The following is a 17166-nucleotide window of genomic DNA, read 5'->3' as shown; positions in this document are numbered from 1 at the left end:
ATCCGACAGTTTACACAAAACACCTTATCGTTTTGCAAATTAGTTCCTGGTTTTGCTTTCTATCCTCCCATGGCTGACTGGCTGGTGGCCACCGCGCCCCCCCCCCCCCCCCTCCTCCCCGCGGCTGGCGACGACGTGAATTTTCCAGCGATACTCAGCCATTTGATGCACGCTCCCGTAGCGCATTCCCCTCCCCTTGCTCCTCCGCCCGCACCCTCCTCTTCCCCGCTTCCCGCGGTCCAGGGCGAGACGATCCTGACGAATACGCGATTTCCGGAACGGCGACGCCGCCACCGGCCAAGCTGTTCCATCGCCTACACCATTCTTGTTTATGGAGCTGTTGTGGGCCATGCGAGGGTCCTTCTCCCCAGCCACCCGTGGGCCTAGCAATACTGATCCTGAACTCGTTTGAATCTGACGAGGAGTATGCTACTAGGCTGCCTACCCCTCTGCCAAGCAAATGTAAAGAGGGTGGTGGCTGTTGCTTCTTTGCGGCCGAAGTGCTGAAGAATGGCTGGCAGGATGGTTTCCTTGGAGACAAGTTCAGCATCGTCTGGGCACCTCGCTCGTCAGGGCAAGTTCATTGCTACCTATCAGCAGTTTATATACACTTCCAGAAATTTTGATGACGTAGAGAAGAGACGAGGAGGAGAGAGAATGAGACGGTTGCTTCGCAAAATAACCGATTCGTAAGCTAAAATTAAGAACTATGCGCTTATACGAGTTGTTGTCATACTAAGTACGCATAATATTTATTTTTTTCATTCCACAAATTAAGGGATATGGTATACTGTAAGATAAAAAAGATAATCTATTGTAGGGCTTGTCTGTTAAGTTATCTTAAGATGATTTATCTGTTAAGTTATCTCAAGACGATGTACTTGCGGTAAATGTAGAGGGTGGTTTATTGTACAGCTGCACTCCTTGGTGTCGTTTAATCTCCGGTGAATAGCTGCCTTTTCCGCATTAGGATTTTAGCTTTTATTTCGGGGGAAGTTGCATTAGGATCTGAGCTTGTGTGTTTGGAGAAGGTCAGATTAGGCATTACCGTGTTGCTCCTTTTTCCTTCGGAGGATTCTTGTCCTTGATATTTGTTTAACAGTTTGAGCAGGTAGAAATTAAATTGCTTTGGAAATAAAGATGTAAAAGATACTATTATTGCGTACAAGGCAAAAAATCACTGAATAGCTTGGTCCATCCTGCATATTGTTAAGTTACATAATGGAAAATATTTAGCATTAGCAAATGACGGCTATAGTTTTCCAGGAAACATTCAGCTGTAACCATTTACTTGCTACAGAGTATTCTATGCAAGCCATATATATTATACAACTCTTGCCATTTGAGTGCCTTCTCTGATTGTTTTAGCACCTTTTGCAGTACTTTAATCTTATGTACAGTGCATCATAAATCCAAGGTCTCAGAATGCGCCTCTCTATTTGAATCCGAACTGGGCTGTATTGCCGGCGAGGCTGAATGAGTAATAGTAATGGACAGTTCTGAAATGTGATTGGACGTCTGAAGATTGAACATGGTTCGGGACCTTCGGATCGCCAGAACTCTGACCAGGGCAGAAAAGACCTTGCAAAAAAAAAAGAGTGAACCGGACGTCGGTTCAGCAGCGAAGTGGTATTGTGGTTACAAAAGGCCTGAACATTGACAGAGATCATACATGATCCAAAAGCACCCGGCTCAGCGAAGTTTCCTGAGGCCGTGAATGCAAGCCGCTGGTGCAAAGAAATCGAAAGAAGCGATGCATGGTCGCATTGATCGGATAATTTTTTATGCAGAGTGATCAAAGGAAGTGAGTTATACCGTTTACCTCGCGCTTCCATGAAGACATTCAGGAATGTAGCCCAGTGTGTGTTGTAGTTGTAGCCTTGTTTGGAAGCACTGCCATTAGCGACACAAGCAACGTGGAGAATTGAATCGTTTGTTGTTGGGCCAAACAAAGCCTAGACGACTGGCCCATTAACCCCACGCCGACATCGGAGACCTTGCAATCTACTGTTCTCCAGCCCAGTTCTGCGCTGTTCTTGTTTCTGCAGCTGCTGTACGCCATGCGAGGTCATTCTTCCCAGCCACCCGTGCATCTAGCAATGCTGAACTCGTTTGCATCCGAAATCCGACGTCCTTTGGTGGCTTTTGCTCCTTTGCCCAACCAAGGGCCCAACAATGGCTGGCAGGATGGTTTCCTTTGAGGCAAGTTCAGCATCGCCTGGGGCGCCTCGGTCGTCACCATGAACGGCCGCTAGACAGGTGACAAGCAAGCTGTAAAAGTCACTGCTCAATGTACAACCCATGCGTGAGCTCTGAAATCACTTCTCTGTTTTGCTGTTCTGCTTTGCGTTGCTATATAAACCGTGTTGCAGATCAAAATGTTATGTGATTTTCAGTTTTTTTTTTGTTATATAAACAGTTGGGATCTGCCATACCTTTTTTTTTTTTTTGAAGGGAGGATCTGCAGTACCTTACGCCAAAAATATCTGACATCGCTTCTGGGTCCTGGGCCTGCAACGGCTGTTCTCCAGCCCAGGTTTTCCATTTGTTGTTGGGCCAAACAAAGCCTAGACGACGGGACCATTAGCAAAGCCGCCGGCACGGCCCGCCTCAAGCAAAACCGAATCGAAGCTTCTCCCGTACGCCGCAGACGCCTCCCTCCCGTTCCTCTTCCGGGCGCGGGTGCACACCTCCGCCGCCCCCTTCCCGATTCCCCCCAAATCCAAGCAATGGAGCGAGCGGTCGCCAAGGATTCCGCGCTGCCAGCACTGGCTCCTCCCTCCCGTACGGCCCCGCGCCGCAGCGCGGCGCCATTCGCCACCTCCGCCTCGCCTCCCCTTGCCGCCGCTGCAGGGGGTCCTCCTGCTCGTCCTCCCTCCTCGAGGATCCAAACCCTAACGAAGGGGTCCGATCGATGGGGGGAGGAAGGAGGCGGCGTCTACAACGATGGACGCCGTCGCTGCGTGGTCGTCGCACGTCTGTAGGTCCGCGGGGACTGCGCGTTACGCCTCTCCGCGTGGCCGCGGCACGGCTGGAGGACCACAGGTCCACAGCGACGGCGTGTGACGACCCCACCACCTTGCCGTGCCGTCTCCACTGGTACGTTCTGCCGTTCTGGAACCCGCTGTTTGTTTTGGTGCTAGAATTGTTGTCCTCAAAGTCTCAAACGATGGTGGTGATTTCGTTGTGGTCTTATGATGCTTGGCCTCCAATCGAGTTGATTTGTTGTCTGTGACTTGATTTGTGTGTCCTGCTGTTGCAGTTGGCTGCTAAATCGGCTATGTGCTCTTAGGTTCAAATTATTTTATTTTGAGAAATTAAGTAGGTGCTCTGCTCTTGCATTATAGTAGGAAGCAAAGTATTTACACGAGGGGTAAACAAAGGTAAAAGGAGAGTATGCACAAATTTACAAGGTGTACAACTCTAGCCGATTACTCCCGCTCGTTATGTGCCAAACAGAAGTTCCGTAGGTCCTGCATAATGATCTCTGTAAGCTGTGAGGGCCTCAATGTCTTTTTGCCAAACACAAGTCGACACTCGACAGCGCTCCTTCCATAGATTCCCAGCCGAGGTAACTGCGCTCCACCTGCTCCTGCCTCGCCCTGCTTGGTAAGTATGGTAACACGGTATCATGAGGGATTAGATTAGTGGGTAGGCTTTTGCAATGTGGGTGTTCTATCGTTGCGCACTGTGCCGTGAGATATAGATCAGCAGCGCCTTCTGAATTTGTTTGTAACATTGCCCACTGCAGATACATCATTTTTTTTTTGGCAATGTCTGGATAGAGATCAGATGATGGATCGCTGCATGCCTTGTTGGTGAGGATCGGGATGCCTCTCCGGACACTTACACTCTGTTAGCCAGACCAATTAATGAATGCTATGCAGGAACCCTCTGCTTGGCTGGTCCAATGTGGAAATTTTGTTTTTACTTGGGTAAATCCAGAATTAGAAAATCGGTTCATATATCTTAGTAATCGGTTTGGACTTCTATTGTTCATCGAAAAAAAGTTTAGATTTCTATCTGAGATTCGAACTTTGGTGCCATTTACTATGATTGTTTTTCTAGCTTGACATGCAATATTTCCTCATTTAATAAGAATTACACTGTCCATTATATTCATTCTGCTACCATAAAGAGAGTTTGATGTGACGATTGTTGGAGGAGTGGATACCCTTCAACAATTTGTGACTTGAGATGTTCATATCTGACTTTCTGCAGGCCATAAATCTGTAAGACTGTAAAAGTCTGATTCCTGACCAGGAGTAGGATCACTGGTGAATGGAAGATGTGCTTTCAGGATCTATCTAATCAGGCAACAGGTATACAAGATCTCAGTTAGGATATGACCCATTTAATTGACTGCAGCTAATTGGCATATTAGTTTGGTAATCTTAGTTTTGCATGTCAGGGATCTTAAAAAGTTGTTTAATAATCATAACAGCGTATCTGTAGAAGACAACACTCTATTCTTTCTGTTTCGTTCCTAGTTTAATCTTCACAATTTAACTAGATAGCTACCTAAGGGGAAAAAACGAGCTAGGTAACTGTCTGCCACTATCCTCTGAAGAGAAAAGGATTGAAACTGTTTTTGGTTAATATTAATTACCACTCAAAAACTATTGCCTAACGTGTTCAGTATGGTGTGAATACACAGTTATTATGGTCTTGCAAAGCAGTTGCCGAAAGTGGGTGATTTGATTGAAAAAGTGATAATTTAATTGGAAAAGATGCATCATGCATGCCATGAGACTGAATTGCAGGCATCAATGATAACTGATAAATGCTATATCCTTCATGCGGTGAAGATGTACATGAAGCTTGATAGAGAAAAGGCTGCATGTTTTCGTTATGCACCCAAAAGAATATTATTTCTCTTACCCCAAAACAGTAGGTTCCATCACAATGAACGGTCACTTCTCAGAAGCTGCCAAAGAAGTGAGAGCGCCATTACTTGGTCTTTATTCACCAAGTATGCTGCAATGCTGTATACTGAATATATTGCGGCGTCCCCAAAAAGATTTATGTCTACTAGAAGCTAATGGCACTAATCCTTTGGATGTTAGTCTGACAGTTTCGGAACAGGCTCCTAGTTGAAGCAAAATGGAGACCTTTTTGCATGAACCTGTTCATGTTTTTTCTATTTGAACCCGAGCGTCTTATCACAGGTTTTCAACAATGCTCTATTTATTATGCTAATAGCTACTGTTTGGTTACCCCCTCTTTGTCAGAACAACTGCTTAGGACAGTCAGGACCAATCTTTAACCTGATATTAGTGAAAGGCACAGTATGCCATTGTCTGTTTTATATTACCAGTCACTGATAATATGTTGATTTTACAGATGGCTTGTGTAATATTCCATCACATGGTTCCTTACTTTCTCATTCAGTTACTGGAGTAAGTCATGGACATTACGGAATGGCAAGCCCGGTCCCGGTAAAGATTCCATCAGGTATGCTACATGAAAATTCACAGTGCATCCTAATAGCAGCATCTGGCAAGTATTACTGATTGATGCTTGATGGTGTCATTATTGTTGTTAGAAATATGTTGCAGTGTCATATGTTCCAATATAAATATCTCCTTTATCTATGCACACATGGCAATAGGATCCAACATACCAAGGCTTGCCCAGGGTTGTTGTTCTATTGTGTTTCTATGAACTACTTCAGTCTGCACATCATTTTTGTTATCAAACCTTAGTTGGCCAATTCCTTTTGAAATCTTTTTCCGTTCTGTAATGCTCCTGCTAAATGCTAACAGCTTAGTAGCTTTACAAGATCAAAACTGCAAGTGGCCCTTGTTTCCTAAAGTACAAACAGAGGTGAGCTGGTCACCAGGTTCCCTTACTGTTAGATTGATGTAGTACTCAATGAGTAGCTAGGAGATTCCCTGGTTTCTACAGAAGTTCATGGATATGGCTGATAAGATGGCAACCATAGGATAATCCTCGGATACGCTTGCTGGTATCCCTAAGATCAACATTGGCCATCATTACAAGTCCCACCCCGACTTTAAAGCCTGACATGTCATGGATGGTAAACAACAAATCCAACAAGCTTAAGATACCGAGTACTGACTCGCATCTTAATATCTGGTGAGTGGTTGCAATGGATGGTGTGCTATCCTTTTAGGATGTAGGCTATGAAGAGTCACCACCTTAAGCATAAAAAAATTGAAAGAGCATAAAATTTTATTAAAAATGCGAGGAACATAAGTTCCTGATGTTTGTACCATAAAAGCTGTTCATTGGCAGATTGTGTCTGTTGTAACACCTAAAACATGTCGATGTGATAAACAAACATGAGGGCAGATATGTATGTCTTAGTGCCTGATCTTTCAGTTTTTTAAGTGGTTAAGGATAGTGGTTCACGAACTAAAGCTCTCTTTTCCTAGTTTTTGATATATTACCCTCTTCTGACATCCTGTTTGACCCTCTTTTTACATAGTAGTTATTCTATTATGAATTTGTTGCTGAAAGATCCAGCAATGTTCTGGCTTTATATACTTAGGCACTGAGGAGCTTGATAAAACAAGTTACAAAGGTTACAGGACAAGACTATAAGAGTGAAAGCAGAGGGTGCGAGGTGGGAGATAGTCTTTTGATTTCTGAACTAATTACAAGCTCAACGCCTTTTGATTTTTCAGCACAAAGGTTATAAGACAATACCACAAGGGTGCAAACATCTTGAACGTCTGATTTTTTTCTAAAAATAATTGATTGTTTTAGAATTTTCACCTATGATAATATAAAACAGGGAGAGATACTCAGCGCTTGCCTTTTCTTTCTCTTCTTGCCCGTTAATACATTTATCTGCCAAACTACTTTTTATTCCATAATATTCTTCATTTTATAGAAGTCGCCATAGAATCGTGATGAGGGTTGAATTTTTGTGCAGGGGAAAAGGGTTCAGTTTGTGGTAGTTGAGTTGAACGTCCTCCTTTGATACGGACCTACGAGATCCCAGGTATTCTGATGTTTTTACCTTGTGACAACTGTGGCAGAACAACTTTTAGCATATTTACTTGGATGGGATTACTCCGATCCACATATAACCATGGTTGATCTGGGCCTATTCCCCTTTGTTCTTATTCGTGCTGTTTTTTCATTGACCAAACGTGTAGGAAAAGAAATCATCTTTGCTCCTCCCGTAGTACTGAAAAACATTAGTTATGATATCAGTATTCTGCAACATTGGCTTGGATTGAATCTCTACTTGGTTGGAAATGCAGTTAAGCACACGGGGCAATTGAACATGCTGCCAACCATCCTATGCTCCTTTGGTGCATACTGGTATTTATTTGAGGGGCAAACAAAAACATTGTTTCGGTGCATACTAAGTAGCTCTCCAGGCTCAAATCTAATGATTAAACACAAATACAGAGTTACTAGTATTTATTTTGAGGGCAAACTGAAAAGGCAACACTGTCTTGACTCATAATTATAGATGGCCAAAAGGCCTGACAGCCTAGCACGTGGCCTGAATTTTTGGCCCGGCCCAAGCACGGCATGGCCCCGGCCATGGTGCCCAGGCCGGCACGGCTGGTATGGTGTGCCGTGCTTGGGCCGCCAGTGCAGCACGGTGGGCGGCACGGCATGGCATGGCCCAATATTTAAGGCCGGTGCATTAATGGCCCATTAATTTGCCTATCAGAACCCTAGGTACCTTACTACCTGGAGGTTGGTGCCCCTCATTCTTTTTTTCTCCCGCATCCTCTTCGTCACTTCCCTCCACCTCCGTCGATTCCCCTCGGCATCCCTCTGCCTCCGTCGATTCCCCTCAGCAACGAGCAGTGATGGGCACTTCACCGGCTCGGTCCTCCCCTCCCCTCCCCTCCGAGTTGTGCCCTCCGCCCCTTACATCCTTCCTTTCCTTCCGCTGGCAGTCGCCTCTCCCGTCCCGGCTTGCTGCAGTGGCGTTGTCCTCCCATCCACCAGAAGGCTATGGCCACAGCAAGCAAGCAAGCGGCGGCGCACAGGGGGCGGCGGCAACGAGCAGGGGAAGGCGTGGCCGGCGGGCGCAGCGGCGGTAGGCGCAGGCGGCAGCCAACGGGTGTTGGCATGCGCAAGCGGCGGCTGGCGGCGGCCTCCATCAAGCGCGTAGGCGGTGGACAGCACGGGCACGGTGGAGTCCCTATATTTTTCAGGCTGGCACGACAAGAAAGTAGGCCTGTGGGCTCGTGCTTGGTCCGAGAACTCGGCACGGCACAGCCCGTTAGCATGATTCCATGTTTCTAATGGCACATATTCGCCGAAGTTTTTTTTCCTGGTTCATTGAAGTTCCGAGGAGCCGCCATCAGTGAATATGGATCAATGCTTGATTAATCAACAATGTTGAGAACTTGAGATACAAGTTTGTTGTGGTGACCAATAACATAACGTCCCCTCTTGCATGTTTTATTGTAAGTTTGCATTTGATTTGCTCCATTCTATGTCTTTAACTCTGTTTTTCTCTCTGCGTTTGCAGGAACCTAATGGTGGAGTTGAAAAAAGTGGTTCCCGGTGGTTCTTTATTTTCATAGCTGTATGCAGGGTTGGGTACTTAGGTTACCTCATTTCTTTCAGCATGTAATCTTGTGTGTAACGGGCCTTTCTAATTGTTCTGGTTGCATGTGGTGTTTTCTTTTTTTTGGTATGCTACTTAGTTTTATTTTTCTTAGGAGGATGAGTTTCATTAAGCGAGGCGAACCGGTGTAACGTTAAACACGTTAGCCTATGAAACCCAATTCGTCAGATCAGCAGGAACCGATCCGAGTTCATAGCCTACAAAGTTAGTCGTAAGCCGAGGAAAGATCTTACAGGCCAACATACGAGCCCAATAGGCCCATAACTGGCATTAAAGCGGTCCATATTTGTGCCAAACCGGTCCACAATCAGCATAAAAGTAGCCCACAAAGCCCATGTGGGATAAACGGGCTTATTAGGGCCGTCGGTGGACCAAAGGCCCACAAAGGTCCATTTGAGTCGAATGGTTGTCATGTTAAGATAAACGGGGCTACTATTAGGGCCCTCAAAGGCCATGTGTGATAAACGGGCTTATTAGGTCTCTCATAAGGACCAAACGGGCCTGAATGGGCTTATATTGGGCCTAAATGGGCCGCCTGGTACCTGGGCTAAACTAAAAAATAAATGGGCTGAAACATGCCCAATTTGAGTCCGGTGAAAGCCCAACTTTGGTCGTATGGGCTCCAATTGGGCTGATGTATTGCCCAAATTGGCTATAAATTTAATCATTGTGGGGCAGTTACTTCGTATGGACTTAAGAAGGGCCAACGTGGACCGGCTTTAATGGCCTTCATGCGGCCCACAAAAGGACCAACGGGCTTACTCAGACTGCTGTGGGCCTTTATTAGTTGACCTGCAGCCCATCAGTGGCATACCATTGAGGATATATAGTATGTAGTGAGGCCTCATCTGTTTAACCTGGGCCGTTTCAGACCTTGAGATATATATCCGTTTCTTTATTGTCATTGACATAGTTACATGACTTAACAAACTAGCCGTACCCAAAAAAAATAGTCTGCTCTAATATAGGCAAATTAGGCGTCAATGCGGTGCGATTGAGGTCTACTGTTGCATAGTATTCAGCCAACGTTCGGGAACACGCCATCTTCAGATTGCAGCATACTTGGCGTCATTCTCCTGACCTGCTCTGGCCACAGCGATGAACCCACCTGTCCATAAAAGTTTCAGAAGCAGTCCACAGGGTCAATTCACCATGCTAATTCAAAGTCATAAATTATCGCTTGTGTACCAAAAAAAAAAACGCATACCGTCGTGCCTGGATCCAATGCTCTGTGTAATTCTTTAAGCTTGGCTTCCTTTCAGAGTGTACGTACCATATGATGATATAGGACCTGCAATTTGGAAGCATCAGAACTTCTGTACCGACACAAGTAGTAAATCAAGTGGCTCATTGTGGCATTGTCCACAACTCACCTATTTATATGCAGCTAATAACCAAGCTAACATCTCATATCTAATATCTTCTAGTAACTTTCAGTGATGGATTCCATGTTCAGCAAATCAAAAGGCTCTGCGATGCACAAAGTATTGAGAGCACATTATTATACAGCCATACACCCCATGTAATAGCATATGTTCTAAGACAAACATTTTTAGAAGCTACGACTGCTTAAAGGATTACAGGATTTCTAGAAGCTACAACTGCTGCTAATGTTGCTGATCAACAGGTAATTGATATCATTGGCGTGTCAGCTGAAGAGCTACTGGTGAAGCTCTGGCGAAGTCAGGTTTGCTTCGCACTCAAACTGCAACAGAACTACCAGGTTAGGTTAGAAAGGAAATCGATTATATATGAGTTCTGCAATCCTGCTCCAGAAACAAGTGCAGCTTCGGTTTTACTTGCCATTATCAAGTAAAACTGAAGAAGACCTCATAATGAGGTGTGCTAGGAATTCAAATGGCATGATGTGGCCGCATACTTTTTGATGTGTATACTTTTCAAGGACGGCATTAAGAGGGCAGTTACTGGTGTTATGCTGCAGTTCCCATAGAGCAGAGACACATAATTGAATATCAAGAGTTTGATTCTGCATAACAATAGCACCAAGTTAGAGATAACAAGTTTTTTTTAAAAAAAAAAAAGCATGATCAGCTGCATGTACGAACTGCCTTTCATACTTACCCATGGGAGGTCAGATTGGTCAAGCATCCATCTAGCAAGAAAAAGAGCTGATGCTGCTACCACTGAAGGAAGAAATTTCAAGAATCCATAATCAAACAAGGTCAACTCCGCAAGATAATTGGCCAGAAATCCCAAACTGATAGTAGTAGTCTGCAAAATAAACTTCAGAAGTTAGTTCTGTGTTAAAACATATGCATAACTTGAATGGACTTGTAAGATCTGAGGCCAATCTTACTTTACGTGATGCCTGTGCCGCTCTAAGGAATCTCCTGGAAAAAAAAGGACATGTTAGCAATGGTTTCCCATTCGAAATGAAATATTAGGCATATTCAGCCAATGGTAACCTGAGAAATGTTTTTGTTGTTGGAACAGAAAGATGAAATCCCAGGTCATTCAGCACTTGGCCCTCCATTTTCAATACCTACTGGATCAGGAGGTTATCAGCTATTTATTCAGTGGCTCCTTCCATATATGCAATTATTTTTCTCAAGTTCACATGACAAACACATCTGCCTTTGTATATGTATTGTTGGTTATGAAACAGAATTCTTCAACCCGCGGAGCACATATCTCTTCATATTTCCTGCAGAATAAAAAAAGTTTACGATACTTCTTTTAGGGCAAAACTATACTATACTTGCAGATTATTCATTTTCAATAATTTGGTACGTTAGCCACAGAGGAACAGGTCCACATGCTAGGCAAAACTTTATATGTTACATTTTCATATGTATTTTTAAGTTTTCCACCATCAAAGAATAAATGGCTATAGCATAAAACTCACGAGGCAACAAGCATGCTCGTTATTCCCAGAAGTTGTAATCTCTGTCTTTCAATGTAGTTTCGAGAAAGGAAGCGGCCAATAAGATATACAGTGAGGTACAGCGTATAGACTTCCGCATCCAAAGTGATGGTCAGAATTACTACAGCCAGGCAGGAGTGAATCCACAAGGCTTCTGAAATTACCATACGAAGATGCCTAACTTGTTCCTACATTCAACCCCGACCAATTCCAATCCAGGAAATCAGGCCAACAGCAACCCAAGTACCCTGATTCCCGAACAAATTAAAAATGTCAATGCCAATCTGGACTCAAACTTACTGCTAAAATCCCTCACAGAATCAAAGCCTAACAAGGATCATAGCCAAATCGGCACTCGAACTCGAATTCAGGGAACACGAATCAAGTCGCAACCCGTCCTATCGAAATCGAACACCACTACGAGAACGAATTCCATTAAGTTGGGTTCGAAGCAAAAGCACGGGATGCAAAGCCAACGAACGTACCCACGGAGCGCCGCGGTCACGGTAAGGCAGCGGAAGGCATCTCACGTCGCCGCAGTGCTCCACCAGTTGCGCCTAGACTCCCCGAAAGGCGTCGTCAGCCGGCGGAGAGGCCGCCGCCTTCCCCCGATAGGGTTAGCGGGCGAAGCGGCTCGGAGAAGCGGAATCGGCCGCCGCGGAGTCCTCTCCCCAACTGCCGGCTCCTCGCTCCATCGCTAAAGCGCCTGAGAATGGGGAGAGAAGCGGAGAAGGCATAGGCGCGTCGCCTCCGTCTTCCCCCAGCCCCGCGGGGAGGCATCCCTCGGCGGACAGGCCGCCGCCTTCCACACGGCGCCCCGGTAAGCTTCGACCCCTCGAGGAGCGGAGGAGGGACACCGATCAGGAGGACCACCGCTGTGGCGGCATGGCGACGCGGACGGAGCCAAGCCGTATCGGCGGCACGTAGTTCGTTCCCCCCATCGCCGCCCCCTCCATTGCTAGGGCGAGAGAGGCGTCGTCGTGGGGGACGAATCGAGAAGGTTCGGCGGCGATTCGAGCTTCTCGATTCGATTGCAGGCACCCGCCAGACGGGGGAGGGACTTCTTGTGTTGGAAGGGCCCCGAGATTAAGACACGCTCATGGGCTTACTTGGGCCTTTATTGGCTGGGAGAGCCCGAGGGCAAAACAGGCCGGCCTCTCCAAATCTTGTACATTTGCTTGCTTGCCTACCATGGGCCTGGGCTGAGAAATTATGCTACCGCCAGTCACACTATTTTTCAATTTCTGACTGATCAATTATTTATTCCTCGCACTTGAAAAAATTATTTATTCCTTCAATTCAAAAAAAAAAACCTTGGGTAGGTACTGCTGGATCGTGTGGCACTCGTGAAGTCATGATAGAGTAAGGCAAAATAGGGTCAACTTCACTCGGAGGGTTAAATTCATCCTCAACTTTAAAAAACCAATTTAGTCCTTCAATTTTTATGTTTAGATCAAATTCATCCTTATACTAATGTGAGGCTCCATAATACCATGAGACTAATGTAAACAGTCCTGTTTACCCTTGACTATTTCCTCTCCTTCATAATTTGCATGTTGAGAAGTACTGCAAAAAGTTGATCAAACATGTGCATGATGTTCTTTTATGATCTAGACTAAATTAAATACGGAAGGCCACTTTAACAAATACGAGAGACAGCAAGCCAGGAAACATAACAATGGATCCGTTGTGTCCTATCATTGATTAATTACAGCGATACAACAATGGAAATTGAGTACGAGGAGAAGGAGCTAAGGGTAAAAATAACTTTTCACATCAGCCTGATGTTAGTAGATGTTAGTAGGGAGAGCCAAATATCAGCTTAAGGATAAGTTTGATCAAAAATAAAAGTTGAGGACTAAATTGACCGATCTAAAAGTTGAAGGACTGGCTTGACCCTCGGAATAGAATTGAAGGACTAAGACGTCTATTTTGCCGTAGAGTAATAATTAATAGACAGGTGCCGGCCAGCGTGAGGGGGCGCAAAAAGGTTACCTTTGTTGGCGAGCGGACTACTCGATCTGTCTCTTGCGCGTATTCTATTGCATATAGTATGCTAAGAGCATGTAGCACGCATCATGCTCTAGTTTATTGGCCGACTGGGAGAGAGGATAGATATATATATATACACACATTTACAAATGGCCAGGCCGGCAGCCGGTGGAGTAAATATATATATTGGTTGAGCTGTCGACGCACTGGCTGCGGTGTTGAGGGTATTAACAACAAGCACCTCGCGACGGTTGCTTCGCTTGGATCCGCGTACAAATATTTCTAATAAGCTCGTGAAGCTACCATGGAAGACGAGAAATGGGCCGAAAAGTTTGAGCTTGACCGGTAGCACCCAATACATGATTATTAATTAGGGGTGGGTGATGGGAACAGGATACGGAGCTACTAGCCTGATACGGCTGCCCACTTGGCCGGCGCGTCGTTGTCATTGGCTGTTGACGTCTCGCATCTGAACTCAGCTCACTGACATGTGGGCCGAGTTGGCGATCGAAAAAGCTATGTGTTGGCGTGTTCGATCTGCGCTGTTTCTGTCTGATAAGGTTCCCTTTATGTGGTCATGGCCCCCGAAATCTGGATGGATCCTTCCGGATCTTTAGAACATGGCCAGCGGATGTGGCCACGTATTTGCATACTATATTGTTTGTTATGTCACGCTGAAATTAAGAATTGTAATTCTTTTTTCGTTGCCACTACTGGCCAACAAACCGTCATATCATATGCTGTCAAGCAAATTTGTACATGAACCGGGGGAAAGAGGGAAGGGGAAGCTTGTACTTTACGAACAGTATCGAGCAAGGCAAGGATGGCAATGCAGATCGAGGTGTTACGGAGTGATGATCACCTTACATTGTTGCTGAACAATAAACCATGTGCGTACAAATCTGATCTGCACGTGTTTCCGATATAATGCGCGTACTATGTATTATGTGTACTGCATGTATAGTTTTACCTCGATCTCGTGATGTAAACATACACAGTGACGATCTTACGTACAAACCAGTTGAAAGGTTCATATACCGGACAAGTACTAGCTGCAGGTAGGGTTTTGCTTTAAGCTACACTTCTGCTCCAAGTCTTCGTGCTCGTCGTGTAGCGAAGGACAAAGGATGATGCACGCCCTATTGCTGGGCTAGCTGATCAGCAAAAGATCAACTACTGTAGACTACGCCCTCCCCTCCAACCAGCTGATAGATGCCAGCAAAGGTGTACTGCTCCAGCTAGTTTCAGAAAAAGGAAGGGTTAAGGCTGATGAGAAATTTGAAGACGGCGTCACATTAGCTGATGACCAACCGTCCTTTCTTCCCTCGATGTCTGAGAGTCTAGAGCAAGGCCAACCAGTCGTCGATCAGGCGTGCGCATGGTCCACAGGACGACGGTGGCGCGGGGAGCCGGGCCGAGCCGACTTGCCAATTGCCATGCCGTCCATGTCCCACCGAATACGCTGCGTTGTTGCAAGGGAAATTATGCATTAATCCGTGGAGGTGAGTGCCTGCATTATTCCCCACGTGCCAAGCGATCAGTGCTGCGAGCACCCGATCGAAAAGGAGGCCATTGATTAATAAGCCGGCACGCAACCGCAAAGCGCCCGTCCCAATCCCCGTCGTGCTCCAGCCGCTGCTGCTGGCACGTGACGGACCACCGCGCCCGGCGCCCCATGTGCCTGTCTTGTCACTCAATCGGTGCTGGGCTGAACCGGTCGCCGCCGGCGGTCACGGCTCCCGGCGCTCGTAAAGGCCAAAAGGTGCCTTTTCGCCTGGATGCGCGCCCGCGACTTGTTTTATCAGTAATCACGGGTGGTGGTGGCCCGCCGCGGTTGGCCACGGCACACGGCACGGGATCGGATCCTCTGCGCCCGTCGCTCGCAGACCACTCCCAACAACTTGCTTCCTCCCACCGTCCAGTTCATGGCCCCTGTGCAGGGGCAGGCAGGCTCCGTTCCTGCGTGAACAGGACGGTGCTCGAGCTCTCTCCGCCGGTCAAAGATTATCGTGGCAGTATCTCTGGATCTCCAATCTTTTATGAAAAAAAGGAAGAAAAACGTCGGCGTCCACGTCTATTGGATGGCGCCGCGTGAGGCTGACCGCACGACGGAAAAAAGTCGAGTGGCCATGGGGGGCGAGACAGGAGGCCGGGACGCGGCGGCGACGAAATATCCAAAAGGCTAGCGCTGCATGTGCGTGCACGGCAAGGCCGCCGGCATGGGCGTGTCCTAGCTTGCTACTGCGTGCCACAGTAGCCCTGAAAAGGGCGCGCTTGTCCTGCCGCGGCGGCCCATCCCGTCCAGTCCATCCAGCTCTGGGTTTGCGCCGGCACAACGACTCGCCCCGTCGGTCCAGGGCGTGCTTCCAGGCTTCCAGCTTCCGGTGATGTGGCGTGGAGTTGCAAGCTGTCCGTGGACCATCTCAGCTGCTCTATACAGAGCACGTTTTCTTTTCTAGGAGCAGATGATCTCTCCTCTTCCAAGCACCAAATAACACGTGCGCTACAATATCATTCTATGTAGTAATGTTTATATGCTGATGGTCATATATGTATCTGTATTTGCTAAAACGATGTACAATTTGAAACGGAGAGAACAGCGGATGGGGAGAGAGGGCATGCGGCCTGCTCCAAGTCGTACCAAGAAGCCCGAATCCGTGAAGAGCTTCCTCCACCTCTCCATCTCCGTACAAATGGGCGTTGGAAGCAAGCAGGTCAGCAGGTTGGAGCCGGTGCCGCCTCACCTCCACTCCCCCTGCTCTGCCAATTGCCAACGTCCGAAAAGGCGACGAGCCCCCCACCAAACCGACCAACCGTGCAAGTGCACGGGGCGCCTTCTCGCTTTGACTCCGGCCTCCGCCTGCCCTCGCGTTGGTCGGAAAAGTCCACCGCCGATCTCAGCAGCGGCGGCCGGAAAAGTCGACGCGACCAGGTGCGTCGGGTGTTGTCGTTGCGCCTGCGCGCGCGCGTGCCCGAGCTCGCTTTCCCGGCGGCGGCTTTGTGCGAAGCGGACCGAAGCTGTCCAGGAAAAAGAGGCTAAATGTTCCGTAAAGATGATGTGGAAAAAAAAAAGGAAGCGCGTGAATATTCGGGGTTCCAAAGCGGCAGCCGGCCCCAACTTGTGTGAATGCGCTTGTCCCTACTGTGGTTGGCAGAATATTTTCGGCAACAGTGGATTGCAAACAAATAGTAACACCTATTTTAACTGAATAGTGCTATCACGACCATATCAATTAGTACAAGTGACTTGATAATACGACAAAAGTTTTTGGGATATTTTTTCGAAGGGATGAGGGCATTGCTTCATACGCGTTGGAAAAATTCAAAAAAAAATTGTACAGTTTATGTATTAAGACATGAGTACGGTTTTTATTATTTTTTTAAAAATAAAACTGCGGTTAAAATCTTCTTAATGGAGAGAAAGAAGACATTATTGAGTTTCCAATCTCCGTCGTGAAGACCTTTTTGAGCTAGCGTTGGGATTGTGGCTAGCGGATAAAGCAACCTGCACCGTGACAGTGCACGGAACGGAAGATGGTACAGTCGTCGGATCCCATCGTGCAGCTTTAGCTTGTCTCGGAACGGAAAAGGTCGTCGAGCTTGTGTCCTCTCGAAGGTGGAGCTTTCTGCTGCTAGCTTCGTTACCCAGCATTGGCAGCTGCATGCTTCCTAAGTTCCTAGTGGATGGCGAACAAGACGCTAGCCGGCGTGCTGCGTCTGT

General features: G+C 46.8%; 1 protein-coding gene and 1 long non-coding RNA gene across 9 annotated transcripts; one reads left to right on the top strand and one right to left on the bottom strand.

Moving 5' to 3' along the window:
* Positions 1-2641: 2641 nt before the first annotated feature.
* On the top strand, positions 2642-8430 carry LOC112891180. 2 transcript variants are annotated; one of them, XR_003228437.1, is made up of 6 exons: positions 2642-3099; positions 4222-4322; positions 5067-5168; positions 5344-5454; positions 6902-6970; positions 7918-8430. It is a non-coding gene; the product is annotated as an uncharacterized LOC112891180 (long non-coding RNA). The 2 variants fall into 2 exon arrangements; XR_003228436.1 differs by lacking the exon at positions 5067-5168.
* A 986-nt stretch (positions 8431-9416) lies between these two features.
* Positions 9417-12492, bottom strand: LOC112889657 (cyclin-A2-1-like). 7 transcript variants are annotated; one of them, XR_003228138.1, is made up of 9 exons: positions 11939-12492; positions 10996-11234; positions 10887-10920; positions 10652-10801; positions 10449-10556; positions 10151-10274; positions 9943-10039; positions 9777-9860; positions 9417-9677 (listed from the first exon to the last, which is right to left on the bottom strand). XR_003228138.1 is itself a non-coding variant. In XM_025956394.1 (8 exons), the coding sequence occupies exons 1-6, from the start codon at positions 11618-11620 to the stop codon at positions 10365-10367; spliced, it is 714 nt and encodes a 237-aa protein (XP_025812179.1). In that variant the 5' UTR covers positions 11621-11895; the 3' UTR covers positions 9417-9677; positions 9777-9860; positions 9943-10364. The 7 variants fall into 7 exon arrangements, 1 of the variants encoding a protein (XP_025812179.1); XR_003228135.1 differs by having other exon boundaries at positions 10151-10556; XR_003228137.1 differs by having other exon boundaries at positions 9943-10285.
* Between the last annotated feature and the right edge of the window lie 4674 nt (positions 12493-17166).

This window comes from Panicum hallii, chromosome 4, assembly GCF_002211085.1.
Source record: "Panicum hallii strain FIL2 chromosome 4, PHallii_v3.1, whole genome shotgun sequence".
NCBI lineage: Eukaryota > Viridiplantae > Streptophyta > Magnoliopsida > Poales > Poaceae > Panicum > Panicum hallii.
Note: the sequence above shows the minus strand (reverse complement) of the source record. Positions and strands in the feature narration are given on the sequence as shown.

Bases quoted from the DNA above. Each gene is read 5' to 3' on its own strand.
- LOC112889657 (XM_025956394.1), bottom strand. From the start codon at position 11,620: ATGGTAATTTCAGAAGCCTTGTGGATTCACTCCTGCCTGGCTGTAGTA. The intron at 11,073-11,158 runs GTGTTTGTCATG...CTGATCCAGTAG, and splicing joins ATACATATACAAAGGCAGAT to GTATTGAAAATGGAGGGCCA. The intron at 10,802-10,886 runs GTAAGATTGGCC...TTTATTTTGCAG, and splicing joins CGGCACAGGCATCACGTAAA to ACTACTACTATCAGTTTGGG.